Source organism: Apostichopus japonicus, chromosome 13, assembly GCF_037975245.1.
Source record: "Apostichopus japonicus isolate 1M-3 chromosome 13, ASM3797524v1, whole genome shotgun sequence".
Lineage (NCBI taxonomy): Eukaryota > Metazoa > Echinodermata > Holothuroidea > Aspidochirotida > Stichopodidae > Apostichopus > Apostichopus japonicus.
In genome coordinates this window covers 24,179,074-24,204,556 of record NC_092573.1, presented here as the reverse complement: position 1 = coordinate 24,204,556, position 25,483 = coordinate 24,179,074, and the positions used below count along the sequence as shown (strand labels likewise).

Sequence of the window (25,483 nt, the reverse complement as noted above, 5' to 3'; positions counted from 1 at the left end):
AGGTTTATTTTCATAGAGGAGCACATCGTTGACAATCATTACACATTCCGCGTTATCGTTAGCAAATCTATCAGTCAAATATTCCTTCCGACAACTTCTCTTCTTGCAACATACACCCCAAATTTCATTCCTGTCGTTCGGTTTTCTTATGATCCAAAACTTTGTCGGATTATTGTTGCCACAGGAGCAACCTTCTATGATACTAATATTCCTGTCATCCATGTTCCATAAATATTATTGTCTCTGACTTTGTTTTTCCAAAAGATATCAATTGCTGTCACAAAGGAAAAGAGAGCTTAAAAGTCGAACTGCAGACTAAGCAGATAGAGAACGTCTTTTTTCAATACGTATTTGTTTTCAATTGAAAAAGATGGCATAAGTAGTAAGAGGTGTCACTAGAGAGAATGCGTTCGCTCATAAAGCCAGACTACGGAAGCTTGTTCGTACCTGTTTTGTTTGCTTTGTCGTTATAGGTGATACTAAAAACAGTTCTTTACGCTCACGCAATCCATCAAACACAAAGTACTTATCGTTCCTTTTTCTTTCTTTTTTCTTTTTTTTATTAGGAGAAATTGACCTACAAGGGTGGGAATGGGGCAAGGTTGAAGGAGAAGATGGTTGACCCTTCATAATACACCCCTATCCATTCGTACTTCCAAGAATCTGAAAAAAATTATTTTAAGATCTGATTGCTAAAACAGTTGAATAGATGACTAGGTAAGCAAAACCGGTATTGAAATATTGGATCACATATTCATGGAAGAATGTAATCATTTATCAATACCCATGGAGCGTAAGTAAATTTACGATCAAGCAAAGTTGGCACGGTGGGGGAGAGTAGCGGAGAGGAAATGCTTAGCCTGTTTGTATAGCCTAGGATAAAATCACATACAAGTAGTTTTACGTCACCCTCCTTCAACCTAAGTACATCTGTCTGAAACCAAATCTATATAGACCCATATATAAGAAGAAAAAAAAACAACATGCTACCGTCGGTAATTAGACACTATAGTGTACAGTCAGTACACACAGCTGCGGTCTATACCCACAGCACAGTGTATAAACGATACAGCGATGGACATCTAGGGTCCAGCTAAAGATAACAAGGTATCACGTTTCATTACTGTCTGTATTTTGTAGCCGACACGACCAAAACGTCACTTGCCGACGGTAGCAAGCTTTGTGTGTATTTCCTGGGATCGATGGTGGTGTCTCAACACTAGTCTGTTACACCTCATTCGAAACTAGGTCAGACTACCGGCATTAGACGATTCTTTTTGCGCGAATCTTCACACCCTTTAAATAATCTTCAATCCTCCACATTTTTAAACCATCTGTAATTTTGTTCATCCTCTTCAACATGGAATCATGAAAAAGAATTAAGATGAATCAAAACATGCGCAATAATGTCACTAAAGTAGGTCACCTGAGATCTATTTTCCGACAATGAATAAATCAGGCGAACGTACACTGAGTTTTCCATAAGTTTTGTATCATGAATGAATCAAATTATTAGTCTTACATCTGTCGGGAAGGGGGTTACTACTGACAGATCTCCATAAAATTTACTGGTTCACTTCGCCATTGACTGCGCACAATTCCAGTTATAGCTTGCAATTGTTTAACTGTTTTAACGGCACTACTGGGGTTCCGTATATCATTATTGCACAATAGGTAATTCACCGAATTGCGAAAGTGTCAATACTGTGTAGAAAGTGATGTAATGTTCCTTACTTTAGAATGTCCAGACGTAATGTTTCTTAATTTAGATTCGTTGTTTCTTGTTTCAAATCCTCCAGATAATTCCCAGGGTATTGTGGAGTGTCATATTACCGGCGTAGGTATAGAAAGATGACATCATGCTTATAAGGATCGGGGCCGGGGCAGTGTGAGAGAGGCAAAACGGTTTCACTGATGATGATGCCTACTCGTAAGTTTGGTGCTTGCAACATATTTCGGTGCAACACTGTTGTTGTTTAAGTCACAGTTCACAATAACATCTGTGGAGGTGGGAGGGGTGACTAAATATAAGCACGAGGAAGAACTTTTATTTAGATGGGCAACTGAACCAATTTACCAAACCCCTCTACCTCGTCCAACGTTCCGCAACACTTCCAGCCCACGTTACCCGCCCTCTTAGTCTCCCACAGGAAAAGATCTACAACAACTATTTTAATTGGCTCAAGAGCCATCTAAGTTGAATTTGTGTCCGATGGGGTGGGGACGGAAGGGGTCAGAGGCAGGGGAAAAACAGTCGTCGCATTCGTAAACAAATGCAGACTACAGCCTGCTATGAGGATACATTGTTTGAATTATGCCGGGCGCGGGAAAGAGGGAACAAAGAGGGTCTGGAACAAAGAATGGGTAATAGTGGAGTTTTGTATACATTAACCTAATAACGGTGTCTACATGGTAAAATAATGTGTCTTTATTGTGAATTGTTAGTGGATTAAACAATAACAGCCATTAATGAGTCATAAACCCAACCTGTACAGCTAGTTATCTTTGTATTTGATTAGAGGCACAAGTATTGCAATGTAAGGTCAAAGTCCACAAAGATGCTGCTCTCCACAGCGGAAAATATCGTACGATGTTCGGATGATGTTGCAATTCAAAAAAATCCCCTTTGATGGCAATAAGGCACACATTCGTTTGTTATCTGCTGTTCTATTTTTGGTGGGGTTTATCCGCTTCCGGGTTAAAACACCGCTGGATATGTTACGTTTATGTGTGCGCCTATAGTGTGAAATCAACATGTGTCAGATTACATTGACATATGTATTCGCATAATGTAAAAATTCACTGTTGCCAGATGCATTCACAACATTTTACGAAATTTGAAAAATTCATATCGTCAGAATATCCCTATAGCAAACCTGGCGTAACATATACCATTATATGTGAGTTAAAAACACTTTATAATAAGCTATATGTGCCTGAACTCTCGTTTATGAATGTACAGATTCTGTGGGTCGCCCAATGTAGGTTTATGTACTTTACATTATGCCCCAGGATCTAATTTGCCGACTGTTATTATTAGTATGTATACGTCTATCGGTAAGTGTATTGTTGTTGGTTGAGTTTGTCATCGTTCTTGTAAATGCGTCCGATCATATTGCATATCATATGTGGGACGGTTAATATATAAATATGATCACACTATGAGTATGAATCAGGGAACTCTAATAAATAGTCCAGCAGACTAAGTCTGGTATAGAGGGCAAGTACTCGCGGCCCCTATAGTATAGTTGCCAGTGTGCTCGTCCTCATGATGCATTTGAACACAATTTTGGAAATCTTAATTAATATAAGTATACTTGGTATAAGACTTGAGTTTACGTACTCGCGTTTAGAGCCGTGTTCTCGTATACTCATGCCAAAGGGTATGACGTACTCGTACCGCACAAATAATGTACAATCCAGTAACATATAGATAACATTCATATTGTAATGACCCATGTAACAGTAAGCGAGAGGGAAGGAAGGAAGAAAGTGCATACACCAACACAGATGAGAGTTTTCAAGCTAAGAATACCCGATGAGATTCAAGTATAGTCCTGAAATAACTTATACCATTAGAGCAATGAACGGTTACTCGATCGTCGTAACCGAACAGGTATAGCATAAAATAATGAAATAAATAACTTGATGAAATAAACTTGATGAAATAAACTTGATGAAATGAACTTGATGAAATAAATAACTAAAATGAAATAAATAACTAACTCAAGTACTGGCGTGGGACTCGACCGACAAAATATCTATAAAGAACACAATATAACAAAGTCGTTCTTTTTAAGGCTGTATAAAGACTGGTAGGCCAGGCTCCGCATACTGCAGTGAAAACACACTTGAATACCGCTAGAACTATTGCATAACATAAAGCAATATAGTAGCAAATGGAAGCCCTCTCCGGAATGCCCTTAAATTGAATTAAGCGTATAAGCTCTTCAAATGATCATAATCACAAGGGGTTTAGTTCTTCTGCTGTTGAAATGACCTTGTGAAGTTTGATCACCATAAGTACAATAAGGTTCATGAACTTGCCAAGTTTAATTTGACCTCAGCTGACCTCCACACAAGGCAAATGGGTTTCTTGTAATAAGTTGGATCTACTGTTTGAAAGTTATCAAAGCTTTGGTTTTGCGATGTTTATCATATTTTGATACAAGTTGACCTAAAATGACCGTTGGCCTCCACCACTTACCGTTGCCTTCTTGTACTCACCAAAGGTATCTGGTAAACCAAGCTGCACTCTTTGACTTATTACATCTATAAGGTATTCAAAGTTTGACCTCTGTTGCCCTTTGACCTCCAACACTTACCGGTTCTTGCACTCACCAGAGGTGATCTACAAACTACATAAAGGTTCATTTACACCACACTTTTGGAGTTACCCTCTTGCATGAGGAATCACCCCCATACACACACATTATGACTGCACAAAGATTGCCTTTGACAAGGACTCAAAAACCATATTTAAATCACGCAAAAGATGGTGAGGTACAAAGCCAGAACACAACAATAAGAAAATAAAGAAAAGCAAATTAATATATTTATTTTTATATTTTCCATAGTTCATTTATGTGCATGTAGTTTTGTGTGATTCGTTAACCAATCACCATTATTTATAAATCCCTTTCGGCAAGCATTAAATTACCAATCTTAACCAAAATCATAATAATAGCGATAATAATGGGATATTGTTATTTCTCCAAGTTTTACACTCATGTTACAGTAGCACAACATAGTCCTTTTAGCGCAAACTGAACAGACATTGAACAAGATACTACCAGTTAAATGTATAAAATTCACCCAAACCTATTCATTAGTATTGTAGTACTTTTAGTACACGCTTAGAAGAAAATATAATGTAGGGTCACAGACTTAACACAGGATTAATGAGTTGAAAATGCACAGGATTTGTAAACTTCAATCTCCTGGTTTAGATCTCATCCATGGTTTAATAAACCTTTTTTTATTTTATTTTTGCTTTTCCAAATTCAAGTGATACATAACAGGTAAGACTAATTCAGTGTTTTGTGTGATATGAATTGCTAACATCAACCAGGGACAATTTTGAATATGAAATGCCGTTCACACAAGGAACAAACATGCCAATCAACGATTAATGCCTTCCCTAACGAGAAAACTAATTACCATTTGATAATCATTTACAGACAATCTATTTCATTTGAAGATCCACCCAGATATTGACACAAATGTGAGAGAGAGGTGGAGAGAGGGGGAGAAGACGAAGATAATTCTTTGAACAGAGAATAATTTCACTGGTAACAGGTTGACCAGTGCTCAGAATTAAATGCATTTCTAGACTATGGTGTTGCACAGTAACTTTTTGAGTCCCCTAACTTTGTGTGTGCCCTAACTTTGTGTGTGCCCTAATTTTGTGTGTCCCCTAATTTTGTGAGTCCCCTAACTTTGTGAGTCCCCTTACTTTGTGTGTCCCCTAACTTTGTGTGTCCCCTAATTTTGAGTACTGTGTTATACATCTCTAGCTGAACTGACAGACACTTTAGTTGCCATGTTCCTAAGTAAAATTGTAACCACTTTTTCAATTGCAAGTTTAATTAAGAAACCAGCAAAAATTGCCAAAGATCAAATTTTGTATTTGAGACACTTTTGAAGGTTATTTCACCCATTGAGCAGAATCATACAGTAAACTTCAGCTCTTGCCCAAAGTCAGGGAAAGTTTGGCATGCTTTGAGCAGTCTGACTCCCGACCTTTGACGAGTAAAATTCTTTCTATTTCTGGCGGAATCGTGTCAAACCATCTCTGAAATTTCATAGCTGAAGGACAGAACTAACCACTGAGCAAACCAAGCGAGATCATCATCACATCTATCTTTTTAAATGAACATTCATGCCCTTTACTCTCGCTATTTTACCGTATACCATCATATATCGCAAACCGGTCTCAAATTTACAAATGATTTCATATCTGATGCAAATAACTGAAAAATCCGTCTTGGCTGTGTTTGATTAAAACATAAATCTGTTTCAATGACCCGGCTTGAAAAAATTAAGAAACCATCCAAGCCGTGGTTTGGCTAAAAAATAGCTAACATAAACATACTTTTTACCAAACAATTCTGCTCACTCACTTTAGAGACCCAAGTTTTGCTGTGTGCACGTTTAGATTAGTTTTAGACACATCCCCAAATAAAATCACTGACTTCAAATACCTTTCAATTCCATCGATAATTTGATACATGATGAGCTATCCCTTTAATGATACCAGAAGACGTTCAAACCTTTCATATCTGACTGGTAATATGTATTGTAATTCTAAAGAGTCTGTTGTTGAGATATCTGTGTCTATTATTATTAAATGCAGCACAGATATTCTGCTCTTTACTATAGCATGTATATACAGTACTAATATGATAGCAGCCATTTTTACAATTTCATTCTTTTGTCATTTCCTTCCAAAATCATTGCTCAATAGCAAGTGGATGAGTACTCATCAGCTGTAACTTTTTATGATATGTCAATACATGCTACATCATTACTTTTGTGTGCAGATGCCATAAATCTGCCTGTCTCAAACATCTAAAGCATGAATGATAACATGGCTCAATTTTACGATGTTTCTATTATATCCATTAATTCCATTTTTCAATTAATTCCATGTAATGAAAAATGTCCATAACCTTTTTTCAATCAGTTCTTAAATTCAGATAAATCCCCACTAGAGAATTAAAAGTCACATATTGGTGTTTGGAGGGACAATACAGTATTAGTGCACCCTCTCCATGGCTTCACCTCTGTATTAGTTTATAATGAGCTGCACTTGAAATATATTCACTACTTCAACTTAAAATGGCTAATCATCCACCAAGCATGTTTTTTTTAAATAATAATTACAGAATTGTAAATAAATCTGTGTGAATATACAGTAAAATCTGGATTCCATAACCAGCCATTCTACATAATAATAATAACGTCAATACTGTTCATTTATCCTGCTGTGCAAGGGTTTTGTATATGTTTTTGAAACGCTAAACAACAAATTGTAACGCAGACGCAGGTCAGAGTTAATTGATAAACAATCCTTAATTCCTGTTATAAATCCCATTGTACCGTCCATTCCAACAGCAAACTACATTAGAGGTTTTAATATCCATCGTCCAGATTTTAATCTGATCCGAATGATCTCCCGTCTCAACTCAACATGCGTAACCGTGATTTTAACTGAATATATCAACCAAAAGAGAAGAGACTTTAACATTTTAATGTGCATATCATATAGGCATGCATCGGTTCTTACATCCCATGCCAATTACATACAATCATTTGCCGTAGTGTTATTACATATTATATAAATTCTACATATTGGTTAGAATTTTTGGGGAAGTCGTTACAATAATGATCATAATAATAGAAGTTTAACCATTGACAAACACATTGCAATTCATTTTTCTTTCAGTAGGTGCCCGAAAAATTCTCAGCATATTGCCAAAATTTTCACAAAAATATTAGGTTGGGAGGCTGCTACCCCCCCTCACCCCGCCTCCTACGCCTATGATCTGTATAAAGAGCTGGAGACCCAGAGTTCTAATCCCGGAGTAAGTAGGAAGATTCCTCACTGGGTTAGATTTACCAAACCAAGTGCATCACAAAGTTATATATAAATTTGTAAAACATGAAAGTTGGAAAAATTGAGAGAGTGACCAACATTCGTTCTGCGCTAGAAATTAAAATATGTCTCTTGCATTCTACACCAAGATTTTTTGACATATCAAGCTATGGATACCGATGTTTAAATTTTGTTTTATAATATCCAGTGGTCATAGAATGGCAGCTAAACTGACTCTACACAGCAACTTGGATATTGTGTTCGATTTGTTACGATCCATCCCACGATTTAAATGATTTAATTTTCCCTCATATCTGATCATTGCCAATCATTTGGGCAGGAAATATCAATTGATACCTGTTTGTTTCTCTCTGTTTTCACCTATAGTCTGAATACAACCTTGTCAGGTCTGTGTGGATTGTAACCCTCTGACACATGTTCAGATGTACAGTTTACCGCAGCAGAAGATTTAAAATATGTTAGAAATTGGAAATAACGTAGCTCAGAGGTTCGACAAAGACCTATTTAATCCACTCTGATATTTCGCATACATCAGAAGTTATGATGATGATGATTAGTTCTTTCATACGAGTTATGATATTCACACTGTTTGATAATTGACTTGCAGATATGTACAGTCTAGACCAAATGAAGGGCTTGTTATATAACTGAAAAGAGCAAAAAAGAAAAAAAAAACAACCTTGAATTGATATAAGCCAAGATGCTTTCAAGTATAAAATATCAGAAATGAAAGGAACATGTACAGGCAAGCTTGAACTATACAAAGTGATATTAAAGGAAAAGCCTTGAATAACAATGAATCAAGTTTTCTCGCTCTTCTTTTCTGGCAATCTTTTAAATCTTCCTTTTTGACAAATTTTGAAATCTAATCTAATCAATAATTGTTTCCTTTCAAAGTTGTAAGTGTCCTTTAATCACATTTGTACACTAACATTTTATAATAACTTTGAATCTTTTAATAGAGTTTAGTGAAATAGCTATGAAGATCGACTCTGCCCGCAAACAATACACTTGGTGCAACCTTTGAAACGAACATGTTTCGCAAATAACAGTAAAAAAAAAAACACAAAAAATATGTATATTTCAACATCTGTACTCTCCTTTTATAACTTTACTTAACAACCTCACCGACTAGTTTGTTTTATTATTTTATGTTTATACATTTCATCTTCTTACAGCGTAACAAAAATAATCTGTTTTCCTTTAAATTTACATTCTGTTTCTATTGACAATGCGGTATATTTATTATTATCACAGGCTTGAAGAAGTTTGATTATTAACACACAAACGATGGATGTCTACAAAACAGGCAGTACATGCACCCTCATGTCCAGATCTGAAGAACAACAATGACATTAATCGGCTGTAGGGCTCTTTTAATTAGCTGCTTTTTTTTTGTCAATATAATTCAAACAGTTTTTGGTCGCAGGCACCTGCCCCCCCCCCTGCTGTAGAACTACTTTGCCAACAAAGGTATTAAATTTGGCAATCTGTTATGAATTGCTTCCCACCATCTCTCAACTACTGACTGAGGTCAAATATCTTCATTTTTTGTTACTCTCCAACTGTCAAAATCAAATGAATTGGAGGAAGAAGAAAAAAAATAATGTGTTCCACATCCGACAGGTGTACATAAGATCTTTGAGAAATACGTTTCACAGTTTTCAAAGTATAGGCATCATGAGAAGAAAAGCATGGACACAGTACTATAACTGTGTGTTGTGATAAATGAATGCAGCAAATACCTTCAAAACCTCATTACACGTTCCATGTGCCTAACCGATCCCTAACTGATCCCTAACCGATCCCTAACAAACGGATCCTTAACTCTACAATCGTTTATGGTAGTACTCTGCTGCGAATGGGGCAAACATTTTGACCAAATAGTAGGCCGAGATGATTGAACACCTTAAATAGATCCACCACAGTTTGCACAGAACCTAACCTGGCCTACATTGAAGGTAAGAATCGAAGTTGAATCAGTTTCCATCACTTCACTGTTGCACTGACTATCAGCTGGCTTTACAAGTATTCCAACTCCTTCAAATAACCACTATTTGATCTTTTTTATTGAAACCTATACTATTGAAAAACTCACAAACTAAAATGCAAGAGCGCCAACACCAGTTTCCAAAGTTTCCTTCTGAAGGCTGGTCATTGCCAGTGAATGTCTTCACCTTATGAAACCGAGAAATAAAAGAAAGAAGTTTTCTGTTTATGATGTCAAGGAGTTCTACCACCTTGGTTGCAGGAGAAAGCAGCAATCTGAGTATTGACTAAAGACAAAAACACTGTCATTTCAGAAAGGAAAAAAAAATCACAATTTTGTGAGATAGCACCAAGAAAAACAAACAGAGTAAAGCTAATTTAAATGAGAGCTTATTTGAATGTTTGTCTGTCATGTAAATTCATGTGTGATTACAAAATCTCAATAAAGATTTGACTTTATAAGCTTTTTAAGACATTTGTGCAAAAACCTTTGTTTACCTAATACCAATCAACCCACAGATTACAACTGTATGCTGACAAATTAAACTATCCATTCTGTGGTATTATGGCTTGTCTTAACATGATTGATTTTTTGATCCCCAGAATACTTCCTCACTCCAACCAATCCTTTGCAGAAGCTCCAACCAATCACAATCATTCTTTGTAGAAACTCCAACCAATAACAATCCTCCTATTTAGAAGCTCCACCAATCACATTCCTACTAGTTAGAAGCTCCAACAATCACATCCCTCCTATGTAGAAGTTCCACCAGTCACATCCCTCCTATGTAGAAGCTCCAATCAATCACATCCATATTATGTAGAAGCTCCATCAATTACATCCCTTGTATGTAGAAACTCCACCAGTCAAATCCATCCTATGTAGACAGTTCAACCAATCACATCCCTCCTATGTAGAAGCTCCAACCAATCACAGCCATCCGATGTAGAAGTTCCATCAATTACATCAATTGTATGTAGAAGCTCTACCAGTCAACTCCATCTTATGTAGAAGGTTCAACCAATCACATGCCTCCTATGTAGAAGGTCCGACCAATCATGTTCCTCCTATGAAGAAGCTTCAGCCAACGACATCCCTCTTACGTAGAAGCTCCATCAATTACATCCCTTGTATGTAAAAGCTCCACCAGTCAAATCCATCCTATGTAGAAAGTTCAACCAATCACATTCCTCCTATGTAGAAGCTCCACCAATCACATACCTCTATTTAGAAGCTCCCTCCAATCACATCACATGTCACTAAGATCTTATCAGTAGTTCTAATCGAAGGTCTCAATCTTCCAAACAAAGTTTTTACCCTTCTTTGCCGTCATTTAGGTTTATATATCTGAAGGCAGATTTGTACAGCAATGATTTGGAAAAATCAATAGACAAAAGACTTTTCAGAGTGAAGGTCAAAGATCACCATCATCTTCTTCTTCTTCTTCCTCCTCCTCTTCTTCCTCCTCCTCCTCCTCTTCTTCTTCTTCTTCTTCTTCCTCCTCCTCCTCCTCCTCATCTTCTTCCTCTTCATTTTCCTGATCAGCTTCTGCTTTCTCATCTTCCTATAAACATTTCATCAACAAAATATCAAACTCAAAATGAGGTAGTATTAAATGTCTATATCATCACTAGTTTAGTTTGTTTGTGTACTTCAATGGGACATAATCATACATTGCATGGTTTTTGACCTGTTATTAACAATTCCCCCACCCCCTTTTTTAAATGTTTAATTCCAATTTATTTATTTTGATTTAATGAAGGTAATAAACCAACAGAAAAACTGACTGGAACACCACTTCAGAACTTCACAAACATCTTGAAATTTGCTGGAATTATTAAATATGGGATGTGCAGCTATGCGCATGTTGTTTATCTTTTTGCAGAATTCTATTCGCTGTCCGTTTTGCTTTAAACACCCCCACCTACCCCCACCCCCCTCCCTACACTCCTGGAAAAAAAGGCTGTTCAAAACAAATGATCTTAAATGACCAACCTTTAATTGTGGGATAATTTAACCAACGGGGTAAATCAACTAAAGATTGTCTTGGTACTGCCTGAACCTCTTCGTAAATTGTTTTAAAATACATATGTCTACAACGTTGCCTTTTCCAGTGCTGATATAGTCTTTGAAGACGAGAACCAATTTTGTAATGTTACAAACTCATTGACAATCAAAGTGCAAAGTGGCAGATAGCAAGGCAATTTTTTTCCTTCTTCTTTTGCCAAAACATTGACAAAATGTCTTCTCCGTTCAGAGACCTGCATTATGTCAAACATTAATGATACTCACATCGTCATCATCGACATCTTCATTGTTTTCCACGCTCCTGCCGTTATGGTTTGTTTCGTTCCGACTTTGATGTTCTTTCTCTTTAAATATCCTCTTGAAGCAGTCATCCAGGTAGTCAAACTATATGAATAAATAAATAATAAAAAAAAACTGACTGGGAAACTCTAGACAACGGAAACAAAAAGCCAAAGTAATTTATGACTAGAACGAGATTCGAAACAGTGACCTCTGGATTATAAAACCAGTGCTCAACCAACTGAGCTATGACTGAAAGCTTTGGCAGATCTCATCTCCTTCATGACTTTACTCTTGGCCTCCTAATTTTTGCTAAAGAGTATGCCACTTGTTCAAAAAGTGTATTTGATCTTGCACATACTCACAGTGTAGGAGGAGTTTGCAACACATTTGTTCACACAATTTAGGCCAAATTGACCTTTGACTCAAGACCTAAATCTGTCATATTTTAATAATTTGTCTCATCATACTCTACATACCGTTTAGTTTAAGTGCCTGTTCGTTCCTACATGTTAAAAAGAAAAAACTGGTTTAAATTTTTCTTAGGTTTCTTGACCTTTAACCTATGACGTCATCAATCATGCAGGCACAAGTTTACATGGTCAGGCACCCTACCCACCAAGTTTGAACTTGATCGGAGTTACGGTTTAGGAGGGGTTCGCAACACTTTTTCGTATAACTTAGGCCAATTTGACCTTTGTCATCAATTGACATTTGATCCTGACCCTAAGGACCTAATTTATTCTATTTTAAAATTCTCATTCTCTACATATTGTGTGTTTAATCCCTTTTTTTCTTACATGTTGACAAGCAATAAAATGGATAAAGACTGTTTCCTAAACTTTGACCTCTGACCTTTGATCTATGATGTTATAAATCTTGCAGGTACAAGTTTACATAGTCAGGTACCTACCCACTAAGTTTGAATTTGATCGGACGTACGGTCTAGGATGAATTCACAAAACTCTGTTTTGCTTTCTCAAACACACACTTCCTCACATTTCTGTGATGTGGGTTGACATACAATCTAATCTCCCTATACATTACATGAAGGAAGATGAGATAACAAAGATAACTAAATTATAGGCAATAACTTCTCTTCCCTACCCCCTCCCCCCCCCCCTTGTATATTACATGACAAACTCATGTCACTACAACAGCTATATCTGAGATACAAGACAGAAAACAGATGGCTCGAAACATGGTTGCTTTCAATTATTCAATACCATAATGCCATCCATCATACACATTAATAGTAACGACTTATAAACAACATTTATATCCAAAGAGACGTGTGCAATGATCAGGTGCTTTATCTGATCTTACACAGATGGGCCAGTAAAGAGTCTATCATAAAACTGAGTCCTTCATTAAAGGGATGTTCACATGGCAAAATTTGCTAGAAATTTCTGCATATTCATATCCAAACAAACTTCTCATATCATTTTTGACAAGAGATATTTAAAAAAAAATTTTTTTATTTCGTTGATATTTTGTCAATGCATTTGGCAACAGCAACGGCGCTGCCATCACAACAATTGAGCAAGCAAAATGTATTTGTTTTTTCTCCATAATAGTTCAATCGTTTTATCCACACAGGAAAAATACTATTTCTACAATAGATCTGTCATCATGATACCACTACCATGGTGTAAGGGAAGGGCTTAGAGACATTCAATCAGCGACATTCAATCAGCCGTATCTTGAGTTGGAGGCAAGATAATAATAAGATGGGTTTCTAGAGCAACATGGTTGGAATGTTATGCCTTTCTTTAAGATGGTTGTAAGGTTTGTCTGCCACTGATGGTATAATGAGGGCAGTAGAGGACGGTGCTAAAAAGGTTTCCAGATGCTCTGGACAATATAGAGCAAGATTGCAGTAGCTGTGAGGAGATAGGTAAGCGAGGAAGTGTTGTAAATTCAAGAAAGTTCAGTAAGCAGTCTCTTAGGTAATCCTGACAGTGGTAATTGAGAAGTGACTGGTAGTAAGTTTTACATTTAGTTCAGTTCACTAGTCAATCTGTCTGCACCAGAAATTGTCAATCAAGATTATCAACACTTTTGCCCTGCTACAAAACTTACAAACTTCACGAAGAGACTTCCACTTATCATCAATATCCTGGAATGCTAAAAACAAGTAATGTACCCTACTCGAGTGAACAATATCTGAGACGATTCAGAGTATTGTTATGTGACAAAAATTTGATGATACCCCGTTTCATCCTTTTCTTGTGCCTGTTCAAACTACCTCTTATCCCACGGGGCTCAGAAAAAAACAAGGTTCTACTTTATTTGTGCCAAGTTGAAAGCACAAATAAGCTGTGATGTTTTGCTATTGTAACATGCTAAATTATTACTATTCAACTGCTTGAATTACCGTAGGTTGATTAAAACATCTCGGTTGGAATCCTCGGTGTCGAGTTTTTCAATCTCCAGATGACGGTCATAAATCCACACATTGGGGCAACGAACGGTATTAAAAGCATGTACTGTGTATCATATCTCAATCTCACAATGTAAACTGGAACAGAATTGATGTAAGCTAGCCAGGCTAGATTTCATTACAATTGGGGCCAGAAGTTGAAAAAAAAAATAATTCAGCAAACTTTGGTGTTATGTTGTACCATACATTCCAATGACAGCAAATAAGACATAAATAAATGTGTGTTCCATGAAAAGTCAATAGTCAACTAGAAAGCAACCTTGACGTCACAATAATGACCACTCTTTGTATGCATGGTTAACCCAAATGATAAACACAGTACACTGTTATATAAACACATCTATGACTGTTTATTATGCAATCACTAATGGTAGTAGGCAAAAGGATCTCCTGACGAATAAACGAGAATGGCTGCCATTTTGAATACAGGAGACGTAAGGTTATACACTTGCAATGCAAACCTAGTCCATGGTGGCATCCTCTTACCTCACCTATCCTGCTGTTACTCTTTGTGGGAAGTATTGGCTAAAGAATGGTGACAACCTAGATAGATTCTGGTTGAAAATCGATTTCTGAAGAAATGGGGAGGTCAGATATATAGACCAGCCCACCACCAAAAGACACACTCTAGCAGTGTTCTTGGAGGTTCCCTTATTTATCATGTGGTCGGCACCTCCTAACAAATTTCGGCAGTGATGAGGGGTATGGTTGATGAAATATTGCATATCTATACGGCATACTTACATATTTTGTATATACTTTAACTGCTCTCCTTTTCTTGCCTGGTTTCTCATAGTCAAAGTTAAACGCCATGCCTTCTTCATCAGCCTCATAAGACTTAATCTCATTCCAATCAAAGGATGGAACTTGGGCCTAGAGGACCAAAAAAAAAGATGTTGGTTATATCAAAAAATTTAAAAATGCAAATGAGTGTCAAATTTACTGATATACCAATAGCTGTACTTGTTATGATCCCTGTGAAAGGGAACATAACAGCCTATATTCCGTTCTTCCACCCCTCCCCCACCCCCAACCCCCACACACAGTTGGCTAATCTACGTACTATCCTTGGTAATATCCAATCAACCTCCTGTCCTAATGTGTTGTATGATCCAGGTTTTGCTGTACTCAAGTGAGGTCTTACCTCCCTTGGTCCCATCTGAACATGCTCTCAGTATCTGTTTTCAACACACAACAGAGATACTGAAGTGAGGTATTACCTCCCCTGGTTCCCATCCTCTGAACATACTTGCAGTATCTGTTTTTAACACACAACAGAGATACTGAAGTGAGGTATTACCTCCCTGGTTCCCATCCTCTGAACATACTTGCAGTATCTGTTTTTAACACACAACAGAGATACTGAAGTGAGGTCTTACCTCCCTTGGCCCCATCCTCTGAACACGCTTGCACTATCTGTTTTTAACACACAACAGAGATACTGAAGTGAGGTATTACCTCCCTGGTTCCCATCCTCTGAACATACTTGCAGTATCTGTTTTTAACACACAACAGAGATACTGAAGTGAGGAATTACCTCCCTGGTTCCCATCCTCTGAACATACTTGCAGTATCTGTTTTTAACACACAACAGAGATACTGAAAGTGAGGTCTTACCTCCTTGGTCCCATCCTCTGAACACGCTTGCAGTTTGAATTGGGTGAATCCAACAATGGGTATCACATGACCTGATTTTCTTGCATCGCAGGGGCAGTGTGGGAATGCAACCTCTCCATAGCCTTCACAATTCCGAACAACTTTTAGGTACTGCCAATAAAGAAACAAAAGACACAATTATTCCCTTATATCAAACTTATTATAAAATTAAAATAAAAGACGAATAGCAGAGGTTACTTGTAAAGATAAAATTCCTTGTGCAGGATCACTTTGTATCAAGACAACACTTGATTAAATTCCTTCTGCAGGATCACTTTGTATCAAGACAACACTTGATTAAATTCCTTGTGTAGGATCACTTTGTATCAAGACAATACTTGATTAAATTCCTTCTGCAGGATCACTTTGTATCAAGACAACACTTGATTAAATTCATTTTACAGGATCACTTTGTATCAAGACAACACTTGATTAAATTCCTTGTAAAGTATCACTTTGTATCAAGACAACACTTAATTAATTTCCTTGTGTAGGATCACTTTGTATCAAGACAACACTTGATTAAATTCCTTGTGCAGGATCACTTTGTATCAAGACAACCTTGATTAAATACCTTGTGCAGGATCACTTTGTATCAAGACAACCTTGTTTAAATACCTTGTGCAGGATCACTTTGTATCAAGACAACACTTGATTAAATTCCTTGTGTAGGATCACTTTGTACCAAGACAACACTTGATTAGACTCAACTTATCTTTGTTAATGTCTGTGTGAAATGAACATGCATCCATTGGTATTGAATGCTTAAGATCTCCACATTAGGGATAATGAAATAAAGTATGTGATAATTGTCAATGATATGAAACTGAACCCAGACAAACACTCAAATCAGATAGCAAATCCCAATGTTGACAAAGACTGGAAATTAATCTGTAAAGATGCCAGACATGGAAGTAACTTAAAAGATGCAAATTTTGCTTTGAGTGACAAAATCCAATTTGACAGATATTGAAAGTTCCAAGGTAGTTTGTATTCAAGGAGCAATCCCAAGAAACATGTACGGCAGCTGTTTTTGACCTGGCTGGGGACTCGTACGGGATTCTCTCCATCAGATAGTCGGATTACAGAAACACAGTTCGGCCAGAGACGGACAAATCACATTTATGAGGAATATAAGATTGCCTGGATTGCCAGATGGTCAAAACCCATCTTAACGTCTCGTCCTTAGTTAAAATATTAAATAAAAACAAGTCAAATAAAATGAAAACCATGTCACTACACAGACACTTGTGAGTGTGTTACAGTTGTGAGGAGGCAGGGTAAGTGAGGAAGTTAAGTCATATTTTAAACATCATATAATTAACTATATAGAGAGAGATAATGTTAAAGTCATTACACAGAAATTGGCAACAACCTGAGACTAAGTAAAGATAATAATATTCCTTACTTCCTCAAACTCAGCATGTAGCTACAATAGGATCACCTTAAATGAATATTCAGTAGATGTACAAAGAGTTACTGCTTTGAATATTCAGTAGGAGAATGAAGAGTTACTGCTTTGAATATTCAGTAGAAGTTCAAAGAGTTACTGCTTTGAATATTCAGTAGGAGAACAAAGAGTTACTGCTTTGAATATTCAGTAGAAGTACAAAGAGTTACTGCTTTGAATATCCAGTAGGAGTACAAAGAGTTACTGCTTTGAATATTCAGAGAAGTACAAAGATTTACTGCTTTATAGTTGAAGGAAGACATTCACATACACAATGTGGTCTTTTTTATTATCATTCTATTCTCGTTCAAGCTCAATGCCATGTGTTACTTGGTTCACCTTCAACAACATCCCTTAGAAGCTACAAAGCTTTGTATGAGAAAGTCACATAGAAACATGGTGTACGATATTTATCATTCTATTCTCCTTCAAGCTCAATGTTTCAGCTATAAACTGTTATTAGTCATTCTGACATTTAGCATGCACTAAAGACCAAATTTACTAGCCTGTTTGTACGACATGAATTTAAATATTTCAATTTATTGTCCTACTTTTCCTGAAATCAGATTGGCATTTTTTTAAATTAGGCAATCCAGTTAAAAAAAATCCCCCACTGGGCTCAAATCAATTCAGAAGCTACAAAGCTTTGTATGAGAAAGTCACATAGAAACATGGTGTACGATATATTATCATTCTATTCTCCTTCAAGCTCAATGTTTCAGCTGTAAACTGTTATTAGTCATTCTGACATTTAGCATGCACTAAAGACCAAATTTACTAGCCTGTTTGTACGACATGAATTTAAATATTTCAATTTATTGTCCTACTTTTCCTGAAATCAGATTGGCATTTTTTTAAATTAGGCAATCCAGTTAAAAAAAATCCCCCACTGGGCTCAAATCAATTCAGAAACCTGCACGGCTAATATCGCGACCTGCTTTTCCGCAGCTCCTTTGATCTGGGCTTCATCAGATATGCAGTAAACACATCATTATATGCCAATAAAGCAGCTGGTTGGTTTTACAACCTTAGTGCTGCGTCATTTTAATGTTCACACAAGACCACATGACCTATTGCTACATTGTTGCACTACAGGTGCATCAGGTGTTGACTATCTCGTGAAGATCTGTTATAGCGCAAAACAGCTATTACCAGTTTCACTCAGGCAGAAAACAAGTGTCCCTTCTCTAGTGTAATTTGCATATACAAATCTGGGCATACATTGTTTATTTGTTCAAGTCCCTGAGTTAACAGCAGGTTGACTCCATCACTGTGAGGATAGAGTCGTACTTCATGGTATTCCTGTTTGCATAATAATCAAGTTTCTTGCTTGCATATTAAACATAAAAGAACATATAAGCACTTTTATATTTAAATGACAGGGATGTTAACGTATTCATACAGTATTCAATCTGAGTATGATGACGTGTTTGAACTCTGCTATGGCAACTTATTTCTTTGCTTGTTTCAAGAGAGATGGGATTCTCACAAAAGAATCATATAATTCTATTACAGCAATGCAAACAATTGATTTATAAACTGGTACATCAATTTATCTATAACACCCACCAATCTCTCCCCATCCCCTCCCTCCCCCCGGCCATTTACTTCCTAGCAACAGATGACACCGGGCATACAAGATCCAGAAAGCACAGTAGGTTATGTAATAATGATAGTTTCTTCCTAGAGCCATTAAGTCACAGCCTTCTGCAATTCTCATCCATCTATGTTGGTTACCCTGACATGTATTACACCACAGAAAAGCTCGCTCTTTGGTAGTTTACTGTCAAACACAACACTGTATTAATCATTCTATTCTTTTTCAACCCGCAGTATGTTACTTTATCTGGCTTGCCTTAAACTGACATTTAGTAGTGATTTTCAATATGTTAACAGTGATATAACGTCAAGTATGGAATGGAATGCTGAATCAATCATTACATACTTCCAGTGCCTCTAAGTTTCCTTCTCTCTGTTTCAGTATAAACTGAGCACATTAACATCATAATTTTCCAGACTTTCTTTTGTCCTGATTCTTGATCAGACATTCAATCAAGAATGTTACCAGTTTGTAGGCAAGGAGCTAGGAGAGGGTCATTGGGGGCAAAGTGCTAGGAGCTAGGAGAGATTCATTGGGGAACAGGGCAAGAATGTTACCAGTTTGTAGGCAAGGAGATAGGAGAGGGTACAAGCATGTGGCAGTAACAATATCAGCCCTGAATCTTTCAGGCACAACAAGGCTAGGCTTAGGTTAAGTTTACTATGAAAGTGTAGCAAGTCTTACTGTAGGTAGCTAGTTGTGATGACATATATATGCCAAACCTTTCACAAGGTTTGACAGACCTGTATGATAATCAGACAGCAAAAAGGTATCAATGATATTTTATGCTCAAGTGTATTTTAAAGTGTGAAAGTTGATAAGTTGAGTGGGAGCATTGGGGTTGAGAGAGGAATGAAATAAATACTGTCTATGTAAAACTACTTGTAATACAATTTTTCCAAAAATTTGCCATATTTACATTACATGATAGCTACTTCATGCGAGGAGATTAATGTCTTCTACAATCTGCCGTGAGCTGACGTTAACTGCAGCTAAACTTCCCGCTATTTTGAGAGACTTTACGTCGGTGACATTCCCTATCGGTATCAATCTTTTTCATGTGTTATCAAATTGGTCCTGTCACATCGACTAACGAGAAAATGTAATGACTGTCACGGACTGATGTTTTCGCTGTGACATGTACAAATCTATGCATGCATCTAAAGGATTATGACATGACAGGTGGAAAGATTACCAGAAAATTCACCGACAGCGGACTGTAGAGTAATAAACGAGATATTAATCTAGCGGTTTTCTAGTGAGATTTAGAGCAGAAGTTAGGATGACTGTTGATAAATTCACTGATTACATTTAACAAGTGAGCCTCACAATGTTAAGGTTTCTTGTCATTTTCTTGCTTTGTTTGTTGTTTGTTTATGAAGCTTCTGATGATAATTTTTCTGTGTAATATATACAGAATGAAATCTCTGTCAAATCGACTACACATTCTTTAATGTTTAATGACTTAAATGTTTCAGACAAGTGCCCTGCTATTTTAAGTTTACATTTAGTTTACTATTTGAAGATAAAAGCACGATTCATGAAGATAAATATTTCAAATACAGACGATGATAATCATAATGCAACTTGAAGATATTCAAAAAGGTTGTTCTATTATTCTTCTTCTTTTTCTCTTTATCGTAACTTAAATTCATTCCAACACTTTGTCCTCTGTTACATTTAAATTGCCCTTGACTTGACTTTTGACAAATACAGTAGGGTTATTTTCTGGTAAATTTTGTTGTGTGACTTTTTTGACTGCTAAGCCAAGTAATATTAACACATCTGGATATCCCTCCAGCTAGCTAAAAGATCTAAAGAGTCAGTTACAACCATTTGGCTAACTAGTAACAGTTATAAACTGTTTAATTTCACACATAAACTTATGTTTTCACAAATTTCATGACATGCTTTTTTTTTTCATTTTGTCAAACGTTGAAGTGTTTGTCTACTTTAATTGTTCTCTTGGGGTATATTAATTATTTTGAGGAGAGGGGTACTTGAAGGGTGTAAAGCAAAATATCATGTCTTCAGGCAGGTCTTCACTTGATGTTTGAAGAGAAACTTAAGTCTAATTTAAGACTAACTTCAGGCACCTTATCTTCCCTTGAACAGTCAATTATAACTAAATTAGATTGTAGCAACTTCAATGTAGAACGTCGCTGTCGTAAACTAAAGGTGGGGAAGCATTGGGCAGGCGAGATGAGGTGTGGGGACTGGGGAGGGAGGGGGGGCAAGGGTTTTAGGGGCTTAGATGGGGTGTAGATAACTTACAAATACAGTGTTTTTCAAGCTGTACATTTTGGGGGTCTGATGTCTACCAACACCCATCACAGACATTCACGGAAATAAGGGAAGCCTCGCAAATCTAACCACCATGTCCGGGCCGGTGGATTTTTCCGCGGCTATAATGAGCACAGCCACAAGCAGATAATGAGTCACACTTGAGTGCACACTCTCTCCAAACCACCCTCCAAGCTATACAGTTACATTCACAGCCGCGGTCAAGTTTTTACTAAGCCGATTTGAACACAATAGTGAGTTGAACAAAACATCATAGCTAAGTTTCAAGGTATTCAAACGTTTCAAAAAAGATAGTATGTTTATACTAGTGTTGCGCCGATATTACCAATATCGGTTTTGGCCGATATCCGATATTATCATCCCAATATCGGTCCGATACCGATACCGATACCGATATTTTTTAACAGACAAAATAAAGGCAAAATCGTACTTTTAGTCATGCATACATTCACAAATAAATCTTCAAGTAAACAACAAAATATGGTGTTTTGTTTTCCTTTTGTCCTAAGTTGAAAAGAATGACTTTTTTCCTGATTTTGAAAAAGAGAATTATAATTGAAATCCAACCAGAATCTTTTTCACTGCAGCGCTGCACGCGATAATAAAATGGACGCAGTAAATGTGAGCCTTAACATCGTAAAGACTTACAAGTAGCTATAGTGTTAACGTATGCTTGCAAAATTGCATCTTAATTAGGTTACGAACTGTCGATCACAATGTAAAAATGATAATTTATTGAGTTTATACTCAATGTACAACTTATTCACTTGACCGTATAGAGAAGAAAAAAAAACTGAAAATCAGTAGAGAAATGACCAATTGTGTACGGAAAGTAAGGTGGTACACCTTTCAAATATTACGAAAGATCGAACAAAACACTTTCGAAAAATTCACGCAAAACTGGCATATCGTACTAAATGCAACTAATGTCATGTAAACAAGGCTCTAGTGCATCCATTTATGAATATACCGTAAGACCACATCTGTTTTTAAGCGGGGGAAAAAAGAAAGTATTTTCTAGAATTTCCAAAAATACGGAAAAAATAATATCCTACCATAGTTAATTGTATAGCAAATAGCCTAACCACCTCGGCGGTTACGGATCTCACGTAACTGAAAAGTTCCCTGGCAACTTGCCAAAAAATGTTAACAAACAGGTGTTACACAGGGGATGAGCTTACAGTGTGTTTGGGAAGGTACCTGGGAAAATTCGCAGCACATGTACGGCGGTAGTTGGGTATAGGGTTAAACACCGCAGTTGTAAAAATGTACGCATTGTGCACGCTATTCATTGTTAGGCAGTCTAGAGACAGGGCTTTGCTGAACGTTGTTTGTTTCATAATATCGGAAGTTTTGTAAGTTGCACTTTTTAAAGATTGAAAGACAGATTAAATCTCTTTTCATTTTATAACATAATATAGCTACTCTAACTTGTCATTTTAAAATTTTCATCTGTTTCGTGACAATTTAAATAAGAAAATTATTTTGCATACTCAACTGCGATTTTTTTTTATCTCCAGACACGCAAAAAAAAGCCAATTTTTCGGGGCTTTATCCCCCAGGATCCCCACAAGGGGTTCTACCCCATGACCCCACCAAGGCCCTAAGGCGGGCCCCTGGACACTACGCCTTTATGCTCGCGTGCTCGGCGTGTTCGCTGGGCGAACACCGGCGGGAAATCGGCAGTGTGTTCGCGGAAAATTAAAAGTGCAGTTATGCATCATGTTCAAGGTTTTCACGGAGGCCTTTGAGAAAATGAATGGTTAGTACAGTACAGTGTATACATGCTGCACTAATGCTATGTGTAGGCCAAGGTTCACGAAGGTCATTGGTTATATTCGCGCGCCGTAGACGTGCTTTAGAGGTTACGGAGGGTCAGGTTTCCATGGATATTAATCGAAAATGAATAAGAGTTTAACTGACGCTAAAGAAATGGATCGTCTTGGGCAGATTAACAAATCATTGCAAGTATAAAAAAGTAGCTCTGCTGTGAAAAAAAAAAGTTCAATATCGGCTTGCTGTTATCGGCAATTAGGCAAAATTTTACCGATACCGATATGCTGCCGATATTGCAAATATCGGCCGATACCGATATTGAAAACGATTATCGGCGCAACACTAGTTTATACGCCGTATTTTATCCTACTGCAGAAGCAAAATTTCTGTGAAAAATAAGTAAGGAAATGTGAATTTACACTGCAGGAATCTAAAATGCTATCTTTCTTATTTTCCCAGTCGGCCAAGTAGGAACAAAAAGTTTCGTTGCCTTTTTGCAAGGACATTAAGTTTCCTGAATTTTTAAGATTTAAAAATCTAAAAAACTGAAATCACAATCTCACTTCTTTCAGCAAGAACGTATATATATGCTCCATCACACCATGATGAGGGCATTTTAAGTTCCTTCTGCCTTGAGCAAAATTTAACGTTACTAATCAACCAGATATGAGTTTTATTAGCTTAGCAGTGTCAATGCCTAGATATCCCCACAGGGAGTGGGGCCTCATAATCTTCATCTAACCAAGTCCACCTCTGCACTCATATCATTTACCAGGGAAACGAACCTGTAATTTATTTTCTCTGTCTTGGTGTTTCTTTAGGTCACTCTGATGTTCCCCGGCCTTTATCCTGTTGGCACTCAAGTCATCGATGGCCTGTTGTGAAAACAGAAAGAGCGGATTACCTACCACCAGGTCAAGGTTCATACATCAAACACTCATAATATGAATCTGATGAGAGAAAAGGCCTCTGTAATATACAACGTGTAAGCGACTGAGATGCGATATTCCATGCCCTCAACACATCTCTGGATGAATACTAAAAATGTGAGAGATATGTATTAGGAATGCAATACATCATGCACCATAACAAAGTGTTTAACAAAGTGATTTCAGGCAGGCACGTAGCCAAGGGGGGGTGAAGGGGACGACCGCCACCCCCCCTTGAGCATATTTTTTTGGTACGTTTTTATGATATCGCTAGTAATTTCAAACAGAAAATGCTTAGATGCAACTTGCAAGGCCTGGGAAGTGCCATTTCCAGCGATCTGGGAGGCATTTTCGGCCAAATTTTTCTTCTACGCTTCGCCCCAAGCATGGTGGCGCTATGCTTAGATAGTTTCCAATGCCAAATCTACGGCTCTGATAATTTGCCTTCAGGTTCGCGCCTCCCTTGGCAAATTCCTCGCTGAGCGCCTGATTTCAGGCATTTCATCTTCATAACTTTTACAATCAAATGTTTTAATAATACCATGCTGAAGTCACTCCTTTACAACGCTAACTTGCCAAAACACAAACATGCAGAGCGCCATGTTACAGTTTTCTCGGCTCTGGGGATGAGACAATCAAAGTTGGAGAAGAAAATGTGGACCAACTGCTTACAATACTGTGTGATGCTTGATGTTTCATTTCAAATAAGGAAATAAAAGTCACCAATTTTGCAGCTTGCTATTCCCTTTTGATTAATACTAATAAAAAAAGTGTATGAGAGATAAAATGTTCAAAGTTAATTAAATACACTAATTACTTCTTGCTGGTTAACATTTAATCAGGAAACAAATCTAGCAGGGTGTATCATTCTGAGAAATACTTGTTAGTTCTTGGTAAACTTGTTGACAATATATGTAGATCTGGTTTTGGGGATATTCAAACATCTGATGTGACAGAACAAGCTGAAAGCATATATTTTGTACTGATGCATTTGTCTGACAGGACATACAACACTGTAGACAACTGCTGTAAGTACACACTTTCATTGATCATGTTAATAGTCAAATATCCCTGCTACAGTGAACCCCACCTGTATGTTTGAATTAACTTAATTACTGTAATCTTTAGAGTGGAGTGAAAAAGTGCCGGCTTAAAATTCTATGTTGTCATGGTGATGTAACTAGCTATGGCAGAACAACATCTCCTTTGGCACTTCCAGGGAAGCTTCCACGGCTTAGTAAATAATTTTTCCCTAGCACTTTTGAGATTATGAAACTTTGCAAGCTTTGTAAAAATACTGAAAGTATAATATATACTAAGGGCTGGTGTACAAAATATGTTTCAACAGTGTGACTGTTTCAGATTGATAAACCTGACAAATTAGTCACTCAGTTGCTCGTATTTCTATAC

General features: G+C 37.1%; 1 protein-coding gene across 1 annotated transcript in view; it reads right to left on the bottom strand.

Moving 5' to 3' along the window:
- Positions 1 to 4,547: 4,547 nt before the first annotated feature.
- The window catches only part of LOC139979096 (sorting nexin-27-like), a 66,157-nt gene continuing 45,221 nt past the window's right edge, over positions 4,548 to 25,483 (bottom strand). The window contains exons 8-12 of the mRNA XM_071989764.1: positions 23,930 to 24,019; positions 15,976 to 16,125; positions 15,103 to 15,231; positions 11,901 to 12,020; positions 4,548 to 11,172 (exon numbers count right to left, since the gene is read on the bottom strand). Coding sequence (XP_071845865.1) covers positions 11,023 to 11,172; positions 11,901 to 12,020; positions 15,103 to 15,231; positions 15,976 to 16,125; positions 23,930 to 24,019 — 639 coding nt within the window. The 3' untranslated portion in view covers positions 4,548 to 11,022. The remainder of the gene's footprint in view (positions 11,173 to 11,900; positions 12,021 to 15,102; positions 15,232 to 15,975; positions 16,126 to 23,929; positions 24,020 to 25,483) is intronic.